Source organism: Nerophis ophidion, linkage group LG09 (assembly GCF_033978795.1).
Source record: "Nerophis ophidion isolate RoL-2023_Sa linkage group LG09, RoL_Noph_v1.0, whole genome shotgun sequence".
NCBI lineage: Eukaryota > Metazoa > Chordata > Actinopteri > Syngnathiformes > Syngnathidae > Nerophis > Nerophis ophidion.
Window position 1 is genome coordinate 47,515,390 of NC_084619.1, and position 20,725 is coordinate 47,536,114.

The window sequence follows — 20,725 nt, forward strand, 5'->3', positions numbered from 1 at the left end:
ACCACAATTTTCTCACCGAAACCTGCCGGTTAACATGTGGTCGGGAACCATGTTCGCTTGCCCGCTCTGTTCCATAGTAAAGCTTCACCTTCGGGAATTTTAAACAGGGAAACAATGGCTGTGTTTGTGTTGCTAAAGGCAGCTGCAATACACCGCTTCCCACCTCCATCTTTCGACTTTGACTTCTCCATTATTAATTGAACAAATTGCAAAAGATTCAGCAACACAGATGTCCAGAATACAGTGTAATTATGCGATTAAAGCAGACTACTTATAGCTTGGATCGGGCTGGAAAAAAATGTCTGCTACAACCGGTGACGTCGAACGCACGCGTCATCATTCGCGTCATACGTGTCAGCATACTGCGACGTTTTCAACAGGACACTTTGCGGGAAATTTAAAATTGCAATTTAGCAAACTAAAAAGGCAGTATTGGCATGTGTTGCAATGTTAATATTTCATCATTGATGTATACACTATCAGACTGCGTGGTCGGTAGTAGTGGGTTTCAGTAGGCCTTTAGTTCTGCGCATTCATAATAAGCCATTCCGATTCAAGGTGTGATTCATGAAAATGCACGTCATAATCAGATAATTTTTACGGGTCCAGGTACACAGTAACATTCTAATCCGCATGATGATCAGATGAAATAAATATTGTCCAAGTACGCGTGGCTAGTGTGATGGGACACTGATAAATATTAAATATGTTCACTTTTATTCTTATTTTCATACATGCAAATTCTTAAATGTATAACTAATGCAGTTATTGATGAAGTACTATTGGTGATACCAATAGTTTGGTGGTGATGCTGTACTTTGAAACACTGGGAAATCCAAAAGGCTTTATTTCACGCGGTTTTAGATGCTTCAGGGCGCGGGATTTTGCTGTTCGTCCACATTGTGACGTTACAGCGACGTAGACGTACTTATTTGGACGTTAGATATATGCTATTGGCCTGGGGTGAGGAGTTTACAGATTGACGGACATACAGTATTTACATGGGCATCCTAACAAATGCTGTCAACCAGCATCCTCTATACTCTAGTTCCTTCTAGTTCTGCTCTGATATCTATGAAAAAAAATAATTTGTGTTCATTTGTCCACAATAGTTTACACAGGACTGTTTTGTCAACAGGCGCTAGTACAAAGTTGGATTAAAGTAAAAGACGGCGCCTTTGCAAAATTACTACTTAGCTTGAGGGACCACAAAATAATTAAGGATAAAATATTATTTTCATATAATTGTCATGTCTTTGTGATAATGTTCTGTTTAGTTATGTTCTGTTTTGTTTTTGACTCCATTAGTTCCTGTTTTTGCGCACCTTGGTTTGTTTTTGTTTCCATGACTAACTGTGCATCGGTTGGGGACCTCTCTGCGCTGCTGACCCGTCTTCGCTCAGGATGGTCCCCTGCTGGCCCCACTATGGACTGGACTCTCACTATTATGTTGGATCCACTATGGACTGGACTTTCACAATATTATGTCAGACCCACTCGGCATCCATTGCATCCGGTCTCCCCTAGAGGAGGGTGGTTACCCACATTTGCGGTCCTTTCCAAGGTTTCTCATAGTCATTGTCATCAACGTCCCACTGGGTTGTGAGTTTTTCCCTTGCCCCTTTGTGGGCGCTTAATCGCAAATTGTTGTAGCTTGTGCAGCCCTTGGAGACACTTATGATTTAGGGCTATATATATATAAACATTGATTGATTGATTGATACTAAAACAAACAAACAAAAATTCCCCCCATTTTATTCCATTTTCGATCCTTTTTTAAAAATGCTCCAAGGAGCCACTCGGGTGGCACTTAAGAGCCGTGGGTTGCTGACCCCCGCACTAGCTACTAACTAGCGGTCAACGCTCTAGGTGGCAGCTAGCTATTAGCTGCGCTATACTGTATTCTTTGAATATCTTAGTATTGTACAACAACAGGGCAGCACGGTGGTACAGGGGTTAGTGCATGTGCCTCACAATACGAAGGTCCTGAGAAGTCCTGAGTTCAAACCCAGGCTCGGGATCTTTCTGTGTGGAGTTTGCATGTTCTCCTCGGGACTGCGTGGCTTCCCTCAGGGTACTCCGGCTTCCTCCCACCACCAAAAAAAACATGCACCTGGGGATAGATAGATTGGCAACACTAAATTGGCCCTAGTGTGTGAGTGTGAGTGTGAATGTTGTCTGTCTATCTGTGTTGGCCCTGCGATGAGATGGGGGCTTGTCCAGGGTGTACACCGCATTCTGCCCAAATGCAGCTGAAATAGGCTCCAGCACCCCCCACGACCTCAAAAAGGGAGAAGCGGTAGAAAAAGGATGGATGGATGAAATGGCAGCTGCAATATGACGGAAAAAGACTCTTGTCTTCTTCTCTACAACTGAGACTAGGTTTAATACTGCAGGCATGCCTGCCACTGCCCTCTGCAGCCCACATTGGGTAATTACAGTTCACTACACAATGTTACCATCGCTATGGTATATTCTTTTATAACCTGTTCTGATTGATATTCCACAATTACAGAATGTTTAATTGACGGAATATTACATTGTATTACAACGTGGGTAGAGAAGGTTAAAACATTGTCATGCAGAGATATTTACAACTTGTCAAATACAGAATATCAGAAACATTTATTCAGGTAGAAAAAAATATCACCTTTGATAGTCAAAGCATGATCCTAACAATTCACATTTTATGTTATTAAAATGATAGCGTGAAACTGCTATCTAATCATTGATGTGTAGCTTATCTCCTCTAATGCAAGTGCTCTTAAAGCAGGAATACAAATGCTGTATTCCAACAAAATACAAACTCTGGCTGGACACCAACGCACTGCAGGTATTTTTTTTTATTATTCTCTTTAAAAACTTGTTTCAAGAGCTGTTTCAAAAAGCACAATGTTTAACAACATTTAATTAAATCAAATTAATTTTCCAGTCAAGGTATTAAAAACGTATTAATTATCTGTCTAGGGCAGGGGTCGGCAACCCGCGGCTCCGGAGCCGCATGAGGCTCTTTGGCCACTCTGATGTGGCTCAGCTGCATAATCTCCGACCCCCCGATTGTTTAAGGGGGTTTCCGGAGTTTGGTGCCTCTCCCGGACATCACCTAGGGTTAAAATTCTCCGATTTTCACTCGGACTACAATATTGAGGGCGTGCCGTGATGGCTTTACTTTTAACGTCCTCTACAACAGTGGTCCCCCAAAAATTCTTCTGCGGCCCGTTACCGGGCCGTGGCCCAATTGGTACCGTGCCGCAGAAGAATTGTTTATTCATTTTTATTTTAAAAAAAAATTTAATAAATAAAAAATAAAACATTTTTATTTTTATTAAATCAACATAAAAAACACAATATACACTTACAATTAGTGCACCAACCGCAAAAACTTTCCTTTTTCATGACAAAGAAAAAAAGAAAAAAAAAAAATTAGTCCCGGGCCGCGGGACAAATTATTAAGCGTTGACTGGTCCGCAAATACAAAAAGGTTGGGGACCACTGCTCTACATGTCATCTCCCGCCTTTACACCATGCTATCTACGTGCCGGCCGGGCGCATGGATCTTGCTGCTTCAATCGTCACACATACGAGATATCAAGGCATATAGTCAACAGCCACACAGGTTACACTGAAGGTTGTGATATAAACAACTTTAACACTCTTACTAATATGCGCCATACTGTGAACCCACACCAAACAAGAATGACAAACACATTTCGGGAGAACATCCTCACAGTAACACAACATAAACGGTTTGGTTTGGTGCTAGCGGGGTGTAAAATATAGCCTGGAATAGTCATGGATGCATGGGATTCTGGGTAATTGTTATGTTGCGTTTATGTTGTTACTGTGAGGATGTTCTCCCGAAATGTGTTTGTCATTCTTGTTTGGTGTGGGTTCACAGTGTGGCGCATATTAGTAAAAGTGTTAAAGTTGTTTATATCACAACCTTCAGTATAACCTGTATGGCTGTTGACTATATGCCTTGCAGTCATGTACGTGATCAGCGCAAGCCACGTACAACATGTTACTGGGCTGGCAAGCTGTTTGTACATGTTGTAGAAGGAGTCAAAGGCAATGGCTTCATAGCACACTCTTATTATTGTTATCTGGATGACCATCAGCAGATATTAGCGAGAATGGTTGCGGCTACCATTATCCTCTTTATTTTGTGAAGCGGGTCAAAATGGCTCTTTGAGTGGTAAAGGTTGCCGACCCCTGGTCTAGGGTACACTTCTTAATGACGAAAAATTGTATCTTTCTGCGATTAATTTTGAGTTACCCATGAACAAAATGCAATTAATCAAAATAACTATTTTAATCGTTTGAAAGGCCTAAAATATATACAGGGTATCTGCAGGTTTCAGCAAGTCAAATTTAAGACTTTTTAAGACATTTTTAATGCCACCCTGAATGAATTTGAAGACCGAAAATAATAATAAAAAATCTATAAATATAAAGCGATGGTTGGGGATCCCACTGTACTACAACCTCAATGACAATCAGTCAAGTTTACTTTTTGTATGTTTATTAATAAACAAACTGATAAGCACCAACAGCTTATCAAAAATCTTGAGAGATCCAAAAACTTTGACATCCAAAACAAACAAACAAACACCAACACCAGTAAAAACATAATAACCGAGGTGAGGGTAAAAATAAATTACATTTAAATTAACACATACCGAGTCCCGTTGACTTGGTCGAAGAGCAGGTTTTGGATGTGAGGTGCTAATCAGTGTCTCGTAATATATGCTGTTTTATCCTTCCCGCAGGAAAATGTATTAGCAACCTGAGAATCAGGAAACATCACACGAAAAAGATCGGCAATCCCATCATTTGAGGTGTAGGATTGATGTTTCACCACAGTGTGCAAGATCCATAACACCTCGGATTTTAATGTTGCTGTCCCGCCGAAGATTAGTGTCAGGTCAGTGCTGCTAGCGGCAGTTGTTGCTAGCTGGGGGTGCGTTGGCGCTAGACCCACGCAGAACTGAGAGATGCCCGGTGTTTGTTTTTGGCTCTCTGCCGCGATTTTATGCTTACCGCACTGCATGTGCGATTCGACCGCTCTAATTCCCATGGTGCCAAGTTTGAAATCCCTCTTACAAAGTATGCAAATTGCCTCCTCGGGATTGGCAACAGGCTTAAGCCAGCTTTTAAACCGGCTGTCCTCCAGCCAACGCTCGCAAAACTTGCATTTCCCCATGCTGACTGAAAGGCGGGGGACGCGAGGAAGAAAGGAAGGAGTCTGCACGCGACCTGACTATGCGCGCGACTGACACTGAAATCATTCACTTTTACTCAAACGCGTGCCCGAAAAGAAAAAAAAAAAAAAAAAAAACTGGCCCGACAATTTAAGACCATTAAGTACTGAATTTAAGACCATCTTAGGAATTTCTAATAAATTTAATACTTTTTAAGGCCTTCATTTTAGACACATTAATTCAAGACTTTTTAAGGATCCGCGGATACCCTGATATATTCAAACAGCGTACTTTTTAAAAAGATACATTATGATACTTTTAGAGAGGGCGGGGTGTAGTTTCATTTGCAATGTGGGAACAGCCCAACAAATCAACATCTTTTAGACAATTGCAGAAAGTAGGTTACAAATGTGACTGTGGATCAAAATCTAAACCAAAGACAATCCAATTCATTTGTAGACCTCAAGTAAGTGTGTTACTGACATCATAAATCCATTTTAAAGATCATATAATTTTGTATGGGCCAGTTTCCTTTGTTTCTTTTTTCAAAAAGTTTTATGGAACCACAATTCAAAAGCAGTATGTTTTTTTTTCAATTTTATTACATTTGCCAGTTTCCAGTTGACCTGTTGTCCTTTGCACAACAAACACATTTAAGTCTGAAGTGGAAGTAAGAGAAGTTACCTTGTAATGGGTGGTGTCCTGTTAGAGGGATTGGCCTTGCAAGTGGAGGTTGAATGTGCGTCTGTGTGTGGGTGGTGTGTGCATGGTAATATTTGGGTTTTATGAGGTACTGCTGGCCAGGCTGCATGGGCATGGACAGCATTCTGGATGGAAAGAAGACAAAAAAAAAAAAGGATTATGTCACATGTTTTTTGGGGGATGAAAAAAACATTGAGTCAACGCAAGTAAAGGTAAATGGGAACTGCATTTTTTTTGGAGTTTTGCGTATTGTTCACAATCATTATGATTGGATTTTAAATATTAAATAAATCTTCGCTTACAATGGAGTCTATGGGAGCCGCGCAATTCCACCTATAAAGCCCCTAAAAAACATCCAAGCATCTCCATAGAGAACAGAAAACAGTCCAGTTGCAATTGATTGAATGCCCTGAGATGACAATGACCTGGTTGAATGAAAACTTCCATTGAGGTTTTATATACATGATGTACGTATAGTTTTCATCACTGATTTCTGCTCACTGCAGACTTTAAAGGGGCCAACAAACATAATAACACATCACTCACAGTATAAGGTCTGATGTCATTAGCGTGCTGAAGAATAGGATGTTTAAATGTTCCCATTTAGAAGAAAAATGTCTCATATTCTTAACGAAGAAAAGGGCTGGGGGTCGAGGTTGAACCGAGCGTCTTTTTGTGTCGTCCTCACCAGTTCCGTGTCCTGAATGGCTGTCAAAGTGTACCAACTTGTGGGAATACCTACTCATACTTTTTCTGTACAGGTGAAAGCTATGATTTAGGATCTAGAAGAAACTTACAGGGAGCAAGGAAGCGAGGGACTAGTGCCAAAAATGTGAAATTCAAACAATGGAGGCGATAAAAAGATATCTATAAAACAATTGTGTCTTTCAAACAAGCCATTTGAGATTTCTCCCGCCTGTGACGTTTACCAAACTGTGACATCAGCAGATATCTCCATACATGGTAGATATTTTCTGGTAGACCTTGTTACCATAACCAGACTAAAAGTAGATGTGATAAAACAGAATTTGTATAATGCAATCTTCTTGCATGGATGGTGGACATTATAATAACACAGAGCTTATATATTTAAAGCTTCATTGACTTAAAAGTTATTGAAAGGAAAAACTAGTAAAATAACCTTGAGGATGCATTCAACGACATCAGGGGTATCCACACTACGGCCAGCGGGCATCTTCAATTTTGCTCGCCAGCTGGCAGGAGTTCAAGAAACAGTTTGAACTGAGCGGTGTATCTATATCATAAATAAATATCCAGTGGTCTGAGTGCTGCCATTTTGTCCCCTTCTGGTGGTCAACGGATGTAACTATGGCTCTAATTGTACTTTTGAGCCCACAGCATTCACTTATATGTCCCAATCCAAACAACCTTCCCAAGTCACGGTGCACGAAAAAAAAAATCAACCAGTGCAAAAAATTTAACAAACATGGTCACACATAACTTGCTCATTGAACTTTGTGGATATTATAAAAAACATCCAATCAACATGAAAAAAAATCACAATGACATCCATGTATACTGTATATGTACAGTACAGGCCCAAAGTTTGTACACACCTTTTTTCTTCAATGGGTTTTCTTTATTTTCATGACTATTTACATGGTAGATTGTCACTGAAGGCATCAAAACTATGAATGAACACATGTGGAGTTATGTACTTGACGAAAAAAGGTGAAATAATTGAAAACATGTTTTATATTCAAGTTTCTTCAAAATAGCCATCCTTTACTGTGATGACTGCTTTGCACACTTTTGGCATTCTCTCGATGAGCTTCAAGCACACCTGTGAAGTGAAAACCATGACTACCTCTTGAAGCTCATCAAAAGAATGCCAAAAGTGTGCAAAGCAGTCATCAGAGTAAAGTATGGCTATTTTGAAGAAACTGGAATATAAAACATGTTTTCAGTTATTTCACCTTTTTTTGGTTAAGTACATAACTCCAAATTCAATCAATCAATCAATCATTGTTTATTTATATAGCCCTAAATCACAAGTGTCTCAAAGGGCTGCACAAAACACAAAGCATCCTCGGTTCAGATCCTACATCAGGGAAAGGAAAAACACATGTGTTCATTGATAGTTTTGATGCCTTCAGTGACAATTTACAAAGTAAATAGTCATGAAAATAAAGAAAACGCATTGAATGAGAAGATGTGTCCAAACTTTTGGCCTGTACTGTATATATTTTTTGTTTTTTGGAATGCAAAAACCAAAAATAACACCCATCGTCATGTTTCTCATTATAATTGTGAACAGTAGGTAAAATTCCAAAGAATTGCAGTTCCCCTTTAAGTCGATGGAAGAATACGCAGAAGTCAAGATTTTACTGGGAACGCCCGCATTTAAGGGCTGCTCCACCCAGAGTGCATATCTTATATGAAAACGTCCAGAGACAGACTTAAGTCAAGAAAGAAAATGCCACTGAGCCAGAATCTGTGCAGTTGGGCCTCTTTTTTATTTTAAAGAGATCTTATTATGCAAAACCACCTTTTCTTACCTGTCAGTAAATGTTTTTGTATATATGGGATTCCCGGTAACTCCCAAAAATGTGAAATCAAACCATTAAGGCAATGTGGAGGAATTCTATAAGACATCTTGCCTTCTTCCAAACTTGTTCCAAACGAACGGAATTTGACCCGAGTTTTCCAAAATGTGACGTCAACAAATTTCTCCATATATGGTACAGGTTCCCTTGAAGAGCTATTTGCCAGTCTGCCATTGTAGTTCGACGTTGTAGTCAATCAGTTCATGTTTCCTCTTTCCTTTTGTTGTGTGGCAGACTGGCTCGCACATGCACATGCATCTTCTGCTGTTGCCATTTAATACAAAATAGCGTATAGTTCGAACTTATGTATGTCAGTAGACTCCATAAGGAAACGCTAAAACTAACAACATCGCTGACTTTTTATGGATTATTGCCTATTGTTCACAATCATTATGAAAGACAAGACGATGGATGTATCTTTTTTAAACCATTGTTAAGCTTAAATAAATGTAAATGAAGTTCTGATTTAAGGCTGGGCGATACTGCCTTTTTTTAATATCGCAATATTTTTAGGCCATATTGCGATATACAATATGGATTACGATATTTTGCCTTGGCCTTCAATGAACACTTGATGCATATAATCACAGCAGTATGATGATTCTATGTGTCTACATTAAAACATTCTTCTTCATACTGCATTAATATATGCGACTTTTAAACTTTCATACAGAGAGGGAAATCACAACTAAGTCAATTGACCAAAAGTGTATTTATCAAAGTTATTAAGCAATGGCACAAACATTCAAGTCATTTCCAAAACATAAATTGCAAGATTGATAGAGACATTTTAAGTGTCAAATAAAAATGAGCTGCATAATAGGAAATCAAATAGTATTTGTCCTTCACTATGTGGTATGTTACTAAGGTTATGAAATTCTCTTCATTCTCTAGCGAGTGACTTTTCAAATGATGCTACATATTAGCAGTAATGCTACTTTTTATAGCAAAGTTTTTTCCCCCCACACTTGACAAATTACGGTTGTCTGTTCGACATATTCCCACGTGAAGCCGAACCACCGCCAGACGATGGAAACCCTGCTGTTTTTCTTAGGAATTAAGTCTTTCTTCATTTGTTACCAGAACCGCACTTTCTTTTTCTACGTACGGTTAGCAGCTAACGTAGCCCAGTATGCTACTTCTCTGCCCTGCGCGGGCGGACACGCATGTGACATATGCCGTGACATATGTAAGAATGTGCGCCTGCTTGTCTGAGGAGAGACAGAAAAGAGTGAGAAGAGCCTGAATGCCCGCAGCTAAAATCAACTACGCAAGAACGTATACTCGAATATTACAATATAGTAATTTTCTATATCGCATAGCGACAAACCCGCGATATATCGTATGTATCGATATATCGCCCAGCCCTATTCTGATTACGGCAGAGCCAATGGAAAGTCCTCTATTCCACCCATGAATCCCTCTAAAACAACATCCAAAATATGTTGTGATTAAAATATTAACCAAGTAATATTGATATTGTTATAAACGCTAACGCAAAAAAAACTATGTATAGTGGCGCCGTGATCAGATGGCGCTATCTTGCTTGTGTCGCTATGTTTTACTCACCGGCTGTTGAGCTGCTTTCTGAACTTAGAGATTGTAAAAGTTTATTGTAGATCATAAATTATGCCTCTCACCTTGATAGTGGAAGGCTTAGGACATAATCCCATGAGTTGGTCAACTTGGGCATCCAATTCAGACCCAGAAATGGCGAGAAAGACACGAAAAATTGCTTGGTCCCTTTTTTCTTCGCGAGGATTATGAGTGATTCTTCATCTAAACAGAAATATATCAACATCCTATCAGTCGGCATCCTAATGACAGCGGACATTGTATAGTTAGTGATGTTTTATCATGTTTGTTTGCTCTCATGAAGTCCGCAGTGAGTAATAATCAGTGATGTTGTCAAAGGAAAAAGCGAACGTTGTGATGCGTTTTTGAAATTAATGCACCAGGCCGTAAAATGAGCAAAATACGTAAATATTAAATGTTATAAATGTATCTGTTATTACATTACATATATACTTGATGGAGGTTAATGACACTTTATAAGCGAAATAGAGCGACTCTCAATGGCTCCATTGTAAACTGACCTACGATCACCTTTGTTTACCAGCTAGAATGCATAAACAAAGAAAACTATATGTGTGCTTGTCTCACATAAGGCTACTAAATGATAGGCAACATTAAAAAAAAGTGCAATTCCCCTTTAAGCTCATTGGAGAATAGGACCCTAAACGAGCTGTAAAGCAGCTGCAGTAAATCCAGAATGCTCCTGCTCGAGTCTTGACTAGAACCAGAAAATACAACCATTTCAGTCCAGTGCTTAGGCCACTGCCCTGGACTGATTTTATTTCTCAGAGTTACAGTTATTCTGGAGTACAAGTATTTTCAAAGTATATCTCTGATATGTTAGAACAGGGGCGCTCACACTTTTTCTGCAGGTGAGCTACTTTTCAATTGACCAAGTCGAGGAGATCTACCTCATTCCTATTTATAATTTATATGTATTTATTTATGAAAGAGACAGTTTTGTTAACAAGTTAATGGTGTTTAATGATAATACAAGCATGTTTAACACACATAGATTCCTTTCTTTCATGAAGACAAGAATATAAGTTGGTGTATTTGATTTGGATGACTTGCATTGATTGGAATTAGACAGTGGTGCTGATAACGTCCGCATTTTCAAATGGAGGGAAAAAAAAGTCCTCCTTTCTGTCCAATACCACATGAAAGTGGTTGGATTTGGCATCTCATTTGTCCAACTTGCATACTCGTTTTTAAACACTTTGTTATGAGAGTAGCATATGTGTGTGGCCCTTTAATGTCTGGCAGCAGGTGAGTGACGTCAGTGACTGTGCGGGTGGGCAAGCAAGTGAGAAAGCGGTCGCTGAGGGCGGGGGAGAAATACATTGGCATCAAACTCCGTTGCTTGCTAGCTTGTGCATGCTAGCTTTCTGAGACTCTTATTTTGTTAGCACAGGCAGGATGAAACAGGTCTTTTATGGTGAAGACAGGAACTGTGCAGTCGGTCTTTAGAGTTTTCACAGTAGGTACGGAGTCTCTAGAAATAAAATGTGTTTCTCTGCGTCCGCCTTGTTAGTGATTTTTTTCTTAAATATGAGCTCGCAGCAGCCAGCGTCATCCCACAAGATCCTCGGGTGCCGAGAATGTCAAACAACTGACGAAAGTGAAGTCTTGGTATGATTGATGATTGCTCATTTTTATGTATATTTTTTAATGCCTGGCTTGACATCGACTGACACACCCTCCGAGATCGACCAGTCAATCGCGATCGACGTAATGCCCACCCCTGTGTTAGAACCATATGAACCATCGCGGGCCCTGTCAAGCTCATGGTCTCTGTGGTGAGCCTTCATTTTACAGTTAAACTCCGAAAATCTGGAATTTTCTTCGAGAAGATGAGACAGGCCTCAACTTTGTCCAAAGCAGGGGAGTACATTTTATTTATATGTGCATATCATATGACACTTTTACTAAAACTATTTTACCTGCAGTCTTTGCTTCTAATTGAATTATTTCATGATTACTTTCATGAAGATTTTTTTAATTTACCATTGTATTCGCCTTATTTGATTAATTGTATGAATTTGTAACACTTTGAATTGCTTTGCGTATGAATTGTGTTCCATAAATAAGCTTGCTTCCCTAATACAGTTTGCTTATTATAAGGATATCATACAAAAAAGACAATAATGTCATGCTTTATGATAATAATTATGTCATCACCCTATCATGACCTTTTTCTTGGTTTCCTCATCAGGTCATTATTTCCTGTGTATTCTTTTGAGCTTGTCTTTATTTCCTGTCCAGCGCTCTTTTTTCGTTCTACTCCCTGTTCCTGCATGCAGGGTCTCTGCAAGTTTCAACATGTCAAATTTAAAGACCATCTTGAAATCAATGTCAGACCACTTCACATCCATACGGACAAAAAATACAACAACAAAGTAAAATCATAGGTCCAGAATGAATTTTAAGTATATGAATTCATTCACTGCTCTTTCACATTGGAAAACAAAATTGTTAAACTAACTAAATACACCAGGAGCATCTGTAGTGTTAACTAATTGCCGCATATTTGTAACAGTGTTAAAAGTTGTTTATACGGCCACCCTCAGTGTGACCTGTATGGCTGTTGACCAAGAATGCTTTGCATTCACTTGTGTGTGTGAAAAGCCGTACACAGCGGCGTTTTAATAAGTCATACAATTTACTTTTTGAAACCGATACAGATAATTTCAGATATTAGATTTTCAAAAGCATTTAGCGGCCGATAATATCGACAGTCCGATATTATCGGACATCCCTAGTTTTAATGCTGAGTACACTACTACCACAGAGAAATCAGTGTTTGATTACTGTATGTAATAGTATGATTTCAATACTAATCATCTCATATTGATCTCCTTTGGCAATTGGCGCCAATTAACCCACATAACACTCCTTTAAGAGGGTTACGTTTATCTTTGTAAAGTTGTGCAAGTATTTCTGACGTTTCAGCATCTTTTGACACGACTTATCCTGATTTTTGATTTTTACATTACCATTCCATTCACTTTCACCGCCATGTTTACAAACGCTTCCCTCCTTGATGGCTGCACATCTGGGTATGAAACACTTTATTTGTTTCCATTTACTGGCTTCAACCATGCATCAAATTGATCGTTCAGGAGGCACAAATCGTTGAACTTTGACTTACCCATCTTATGCAAGTAATTTGGCTTTGCCTTTGGGCTTTCGTTAAGTTTTCTCCGCTGCTATGCTAAATAAGCTTTCAACACACAGCTGTGGCGAACAGCAACAGCTGGCGGTGTTCGATAAATTCTGACCGGACAGCACAGTTAGTTTTGCTGTGTAGTTACATTATAGCCTCCTCAAAAATTGAAACATTTCAAAGCGAGACTGAAGTTTATGCAAGTTTTAAATAAAATTAACTCTAATAGATTTTTAAATCGCATTTAAGACCTTTTATGTGATTTTAGGGGGATTTTTTGACATTTTTAGGCCTTTAATTCAAATAATTGAACTAAATACTTTTTTTAGACTTTTTAAGACCCCCATGGATATTCTATGCATATCTTGCAGGGACTTGACCTTGGCTTCTGAGCGCTGGCGTCCTCACCTGTCCCTGACCCTCAATCAGGAGGGTGTGTTTTTCAGCGCCGTCAGGGTGGCTTGTGGATTGTACGTGGTTTTCCTTAGTGTTCCTTCATTGTGTTTAGTGCACACTATGGGCCTCATACAGATAGATGGATCAATAGATGGATCAATAGATCAATAAATATATATAAATAGTACTTTATTGATTCCTTCAGGAGAGTTCACTCAGGAAAATAAAATTTCCAGCAGCAGTGTACAGAATTGAGATCGAATTTAAAAAGTAAAAAGTACATAATGGGGGTATAAATGGAAACAAAATAGAAAAATATTACAATAAGAATAACAATAAAAAGCAACACTCCTCTCTGAGCTGCTACCTTTCCGTGGTAGAGGAGTTTGCGTGTCCCAATGATCCTAGGAGCTATGTTGTCTGGGGGCTTTCATGCCCCCTGGTAGGGTCTCCCAAGACAAACAGGTCCTAGGTGAGTGATCAGACAAAGAGCAGCTCAAAGACTTCTATGGAATTACAACAAAATGAACCCAGATTTCCCTCGCCCGGACGTGGGTCACCGGGGCCCCGCTCTGGAGCCAGGCCCGTAGTTGGGGCACGATGGCGAGCGCCTGGTGGTCGGGCCTGTCCCCATGGGGCCCGGCCGGGCACAGCCCGAAGAGGCAACGTGGGGCATCCCTCCAATGGGCTCACCACTCATAGGAGGGGCCATAGAGGTCGGGTGCATTGTGAGCTGGGCGGCAGCCGAAGGCAGGGCACTTGGCGGTCCGATCCTCGGCTACAGAAGCTAGCTCTTGGGACGTGGAACGTCACCTCACTGGGAGGGAAGGAGCCGGAGCTAGTGCGCGAGGTAGAGAAGTTCCGGCTGGATATAGTCAGACTCACCTCGACGCACAGCAAGGGCTCTGGAACCAGTTCTCTCGAGAGGGACTGGACCCTCTTCCACTCTGGCGTTGCCGGCAGTGAGAGGCGACGGGCTGGGGTGGCAATTCTCGTTGCCCCCCGGCTCAAAGCCTGCACGTTTGAGTTCAACCCAGTGGACGAGAGGGTAGCTTCCCTTCGCCTTCGGGTGGGGGGACGGGTCCTGACTGTAGTTTGTGCTTACGCACCAAACAGCAGTTCAGAATACCCACCCTTTTTAGGTACACTCGAGGGAGTACTGGAAAGTGCTCCTCCGGGTGATTCCCTTGTCCTACTGGGAGACTTCAACGCTCATGTTGGCAACGACAGTGAAACCTGGAGAGGCGTGATTGGGAAGAATGGTCGCCCGGATCTAAACCCGAGTGGTGTTTTGTTATTGGACTTTTGTGCTCGTCACGGATTGTCCATAACAAACACCATGTTCAAACATAAGGGTGTCCATATGTGCACTTGGCACCAGGACACCCCAGGCCGCAGTTCCATGATCAACTTTGTAGTTGTGTCATCGGATTTGCGGCCTTATGTTTTGGACACTCGGGTGAAGAGAGGGGCGGAGCTTTCTACCGATCACCACCTGGTGGTGAGTTGGCTGCGATGGTGGGGGAGGATGCCGGACAGACCTGGCAGGCCCAAGCGCATTGTGAGGGTCTGCTCGGAACGTCTGGCAGAGTCTCCTGTCAGAGAGAGTTTCAATTCACACCTCCGGGAGAACTTTGAACATGTTACGAGGGAGGTGCGGGACATTGAGTCCGAGTGGACCATGTTCCGAACCTCTATTGTCGAGGCGGCTGATTGGAGCTGTGGCCGCAAGGTTGTTGGTGCCTGTCGTGGCGGTAATCCCAGAACCCGTTGGTGGACACCAGCAGTGAGGGATGCCGTCAAGCTGAAGAAGGAGTCCTATCGGGTTCTTTTGGCTCATAGGACTCCGGAGGCAGTGGACGGGTACCGATGGGCCAAGCGGTGTGCAGCTTTAGCGGTCGCGGAGGCAAAAACTCGGACATGGGAAGAGTTCAGGGAAGCCATGGAAAACGACTTCCGGACAGCTTCGAAGCGATTCTGGACCACCATACGGCGCCTCAGGAAGGGGAAGCAGTGCACTATCAACACCGTGTATGGTGCGGATGGTGTTCTGCTGACTTCGACTGCGGATGTTGTGGATCGGTGGAGGGAATACTTCGAAGACCTCCTCAATCCCACCAACACGTCTTTCTTTGAGGAAGCGGTGCCTGGGGAATCTGTAGTGGACTCTCCTATTTCTGGGGCTGAGGTCGCTGAGGTAGTTAAAAAGCTCCTCGGCGGCAAGTCCCCGGGGGTGGATGAGATCCGCCCGGAGTTCCTTAAGGCTCTGGATGCTGTGGGGCTGTCTTGGTTGACAAGACTCTACAGCATCGCGTGGACATCGGGGGCGGTACCTCTGGATTGGCAGACCGGGGTGGTGGTTCCTCTCTTTAAGAAGGGGGACCGGAGGGTGTGTTCCAACTATTGTGGGATCACACTCCTCAGCCTTCCCGGTAAGGTTTATTCAGGTGTACTGGAGAGGAGGCTTCGCCGGATAGTCGAACCTCGGATTCAGGAGGAACAGTGTGGTTTTCGTCCTGGTCGTGGAACTGTGGACCAGCTCTATACTCTCGGCAGGGTTATTGAGGGTGCATGGGAGTTTGCCCAACCAGTCTACATGTGCTTTGTGGACTTGGAGAAGGCATTCGACCGTGTCCCTCGGGAAGTCCTGTGGGGAGTGCTCAGAGAGTATGGGGTATCGGAATGTCTTATTGTGGCAGTCCGCTCCCTGTATGATCAGTGTCAGAGCTTGGTCCGCATTGCTGGCAGTAAGTCGGACACGTTTCCAGTGAGGGTTGGACTCCGCCAAGGCTGTCCTTTGTCACCGATTCTGTTCATAACTTTTATGGACAGAATTTCTAGGCGCAGCCAAGGCGTTGAGGGGTTCCGGTTTGGTGGCCACGGGATTAGGTCTCTGCTTTTTGCAGATGATGTAGTCCTGATGGCTTCATCTGGCCGGGATCTTCAGCTCTCACTGGATCGGTTCGCAGCCGAGTGTGAAGCGACCGGAATGAGAATCAGCACCTCCAAGTCCGAGTCCATGGTTCTCGCCCGGAAAAGGGTGGAGTGCCATCTCCGGGTTGGGGAGGAGACCCTGACCCAAGTGGAGGAGTTCAAGTACCTAGGAGTCTTGTTCACGAGTGGGGGAAGAGTGGATCGTGAGATCGACAGGCGGATCGGTGCGGCGTCTTCAGTAATGCGGACGTTGTATCGATCCGTTGTGGTGAAGAAGGAGCTGAGCCGGAAGGCAAAGCTCTCAATTTACCGGTCGATCTACGTTCCCATCCTCACCTATGGTCATGAGCTTTGGGTCATGACCGAAAGGATAAGATCACGGGTACAAGCGGCCGAAATGAGTTTCCTCCGCCGGGTGGCGGGGCTCTCCCTTAGAGATAGGGTGAGAAGCTCTGCCATCCGGGAGGAGCTCAACGTAAAGCCGCTGCTCCTCCACATCGAGAGGAGCCAGATGAAGTGGTTCGGGCATCTGGTCAGGATGCCACCCGAACGCCTCCCTAGGGATGTGTTTAGGGCACGTCCAGCTGGTAGGAGGCCACGGGGAAGACCCAGGACACGTTGGGAAGACTATGTCTCCCGGCTGGCCTGGGAACGCCTCGGGATCCCCCGGGAAGAGCTAGACGAAGTGGCTGGAGATAGGGAAGTCTGGGCTTCCCTGCTTAGGCTGCTGCCCCCGCGACCCGACCTCGGATAAGCGGAAGATGATGGATGGATGGATGGATGAATAAAAAGCAACAATGAGAATGAAAATACAACAGTAAAATAAAAATATAAAAAGATAAACTAGGCAGTAGTGACCATGTTATGAAGAAGTACTGCAATGTTATTGTTTTGCATCCCCTGACATCCTTGTACCCCTCCCACCCCAGAGAGGAGTTGTACAGTCTAATGGCGTGTGGAACAAAGGAGTTTTTTAGTCTATTAGTCCTGCACTTGGGATGAAGCAGTCTAGCACTGGACAGGCTCCTCTGGCTACTGATAACTGATTATACAAGCCGCTAGGGCTGTATAATTAATCAAATTAATCAAAAGATTACGGCTTTTCACGATCAACATTATAATAGAAAAATTACGATTAATGGGCTGTGCAAAGTGCATGCAAAATAGGCAATGTCTACTAGAAGTTTGGGTTCTCACCATGGTTACTACTTTTTATTTGGCTCAGCACTAAACTCAACAACACAAGTAAGGCATATGATTTCCGCGTTGAAGTAACCACGGACGGAGTCACATAACTGACCAGTCAAATGGAATCCGCTGATAAACCCAAAAATAATATCAGGGAAATTGACATAAGTGTGACTGAAATGCTGTCACTGTGAGGAGAGGTAATATTTGTTTGAGAAAATAATGTATCTGAGACAAGTACTGAATTAAACCATGTCAAGACATTCACTTAAAAAGCGGCTAGACTACGAAGCCAAAGCTAGCAAGAACAATCCATACACACACAACACATCTCATCAGATTGTATTGTTGTGAACCACATCATTTACGCCCACGCTCCCTTTTTCTTTTGTACAACCTCAAACCCTTTCTTTACTCATCAAACTCAGAACAACAACAAAACACTCTTCCCCCCTTCACAATAATAGCCCGATGCGCCACATCCGGTGTGACTGCGCAAAAAAAAAAAAAGTTTCAAAAAAAGCACCTTAAACAGACAAAATGTACTTAAAGCATTTATTGATACATTTCCACAATTAATATGCTTTCACGAAATAAATTAGTTAAAATTGTCCAAAATGTATCGCACCAATAAATGTGAGGATTTTTGGATTGAATTAAAAAACATTTTTTACTATTTTGATTGACACTGCAAGTACACACTCTATGGTGGTAAAATTAGCGTAAACGCTTTTTTAATTACATTGAAAGCAGCATTAAGTAACTTTTAAACCTTCATAATATATTTTCATATTTTCTAAGATCATACATAGACCTACAACTACTTAAATGACACCTTTGTCATGGCCTGAGGGTGTCTGTATCGCTCTCACTGGCACCTAGCAACTATGAGGAGGGTGGCAGGAACCCTGCCACACAAAACACTACAAAAGGGCTGATTTGCTTTCCAGCATACGGCATACTTGCCAACATTGAGACCTCCGAATCCGAGAGATTGGGGGGGTGTCGATTATTACTCTGATTAATCGATTAATAATCGGATAAAAGAGACAAACTACATTTCTATCCTTTCCAATATTTTATTTTAAAAAAACAGCATACTTAGACTTAGACAAACTTTAATGATCCACAAGGGAAATTGTTTTGGCACCAAGTCCTTTCGACTTGCCCAATAAAACAAGGCAAGTTTTACAAAAATGTTTTTTTTTTAATAAAGTGCACCATTGTCCTGCACAAAAGCAAAAATTTTGCTTAGGGGAATTTCAAACCTGGCTACTACCTATTCCAACCATTCTGCAATGTTGGATGCTGAATGTCTTTCCTCTAGTGGCATGGTCGTAAGGCAGATTGACTTAATGTTCCATTTGTCTCCAATGTAATGGCATGTATTGCCAAGGTAGGCTACACTTGTCCACACATCAGTAGTGAGAGCAATTTTGCTCTGGGTGGCTTTTATGTCAGTCTACACTGCATGGAATTTCCGCTCGTACTTCCTCTCCCTCAGTTTGGTAAAATGGGTCCTCGAGGGAAGAGTGTAACCAGGGTTGAGGATGTGAATCATTTGTCTAAAACCTTCATCCTCCACCATTGATAGTCGCCTCATGTCAGTTAGCAACATATTCAGGATAGCATCAGTCAGTGCAGCCGCTTGCTGTGGTGTGCACACCTTCCTTTGTACCAAGTCTCTAATGCTGCCTTGTTTCTTTCTGAAATGAGAGAAACCATATTATGAATGTACATAGTAGCATCATTTACATGTAACTCAATAATACCCAGTTGATTTTATTAATCATTTCTGACGTAAAAGATAAATACGCCACCACATTAAAAAACAGCCAAATTAAATAAATGGACATCGGAGTTGCAGAATACACCAATAACAACACAGAAATATAACTCATTAGATCAAAACTGGATGAGATTTAGTACACGTTTCTGTTATGAATAATAAAGGATTCACTTTAGGCTACCTCTGAATAATAGCATGAAATATTCCAGCACCTTCATAAGGTTTACTTATACTAAAGCGTCACACAAGTCTAAATAGATTTATATAGCTTTATTGGGCCTGGCTACATTGATCCATTATGAAACCAACCTGAGATATTTCTGTCCGTTACGTTTAGACGTGCGTTTTCTGTCTGAAAACGGAGTCAAATGTGCCGGAGACACATTATCAGCCCCGCGTAGTAACAAAGACATAACGTTAAAGTTACTCACAAAAAAAGCTGAACTTATGATTGCCTGTTGCGACTCAAAATAACGCAGAAAATGAAGTCACCGCACTATCCAAAAAGTTCCAAACACTCTGAAAGTTAATACACAGCAGTTGTTGCTGCGCTTCCAAAAAAAAATCTCCTCGTTACAAAAGATTAAAAAGACACAAAGACGGACACAACGGATCAATATACTCGGACTATGGACTTAAAAAAGTTACGTACCGTGAGTTCTTCCCTTCATCTTCTTCAGGTGCTGCCGAAGCAATGTTGTCCTTCCGTGCCACGCGACGTCTAAGCTGCACGTTTTGCAGGAAATGTCTTCTTTGAAGTCTTTAAAGTAAAATGTTCGGACTCTTTGGACGACTTACGTCGTACACTTTTCTCTTTTGAAGCAATAACCTCAAGATGTTTCTCCGCTGAACTATCCGTACTGTTTCCCTTCGCCATTTTTAGAACGTTTCCACAAAGGAGACGGCGTGGTCACGTGAGCTGCACATGACACATTATTGGCTGGCTCACTGCCACCACATGAGACTTATTCTCAGCGCTGTTTTGTACTGTTTTTGTACTTATTTTGATTATTGTTTTTCAGCTGTTTGTAAATGTTGAAGTTTATAAATAAAGGTTTAGGAGATGAAGAAAAAACGTATTTAAAAAAATAAAAATTAAAAATAAAAAACTCTCCGCATGCGCATTGCATACATCCAACGAATCGATGACTAAATTAATCGCCAACTATTTTTATAATCGGTTTAAATTGATTCAATCGATTAGTTG

At 41.8% G+C, this 20,725-nt stretch overlaps 1 protein-coding gene across 3 annotated transcripts in view; it reads right to left on the reverse strand.

Annotated features, from left to right (window-relative positions):
* ltbp1 (latent transforming growth factor beta binding protein 1) overlaps nt 1-20,725 on the reverse strand; it is a 288,869-nt gene that overhangs the window by 180,409 nt on the left and 87,735 nt on the right. For all 3 annotated transcript variants that reach the window (XR_009808158.1, XM_061911089.1, XM_061911090.1), the window contains exon 4: nt 5,886-6,028. Coding sequence is in view for 2 of the 3 variants with exons in the window: in XM_061911089.1 (XP_061767073.1) it covers nt 5,886-6,028 (143 nt within the window). In the remaining variant the exon portion in view is untranslated. The remainder of the gene's footprint in view (nt 1-5,885; nt 6,029-20,725) is intronic.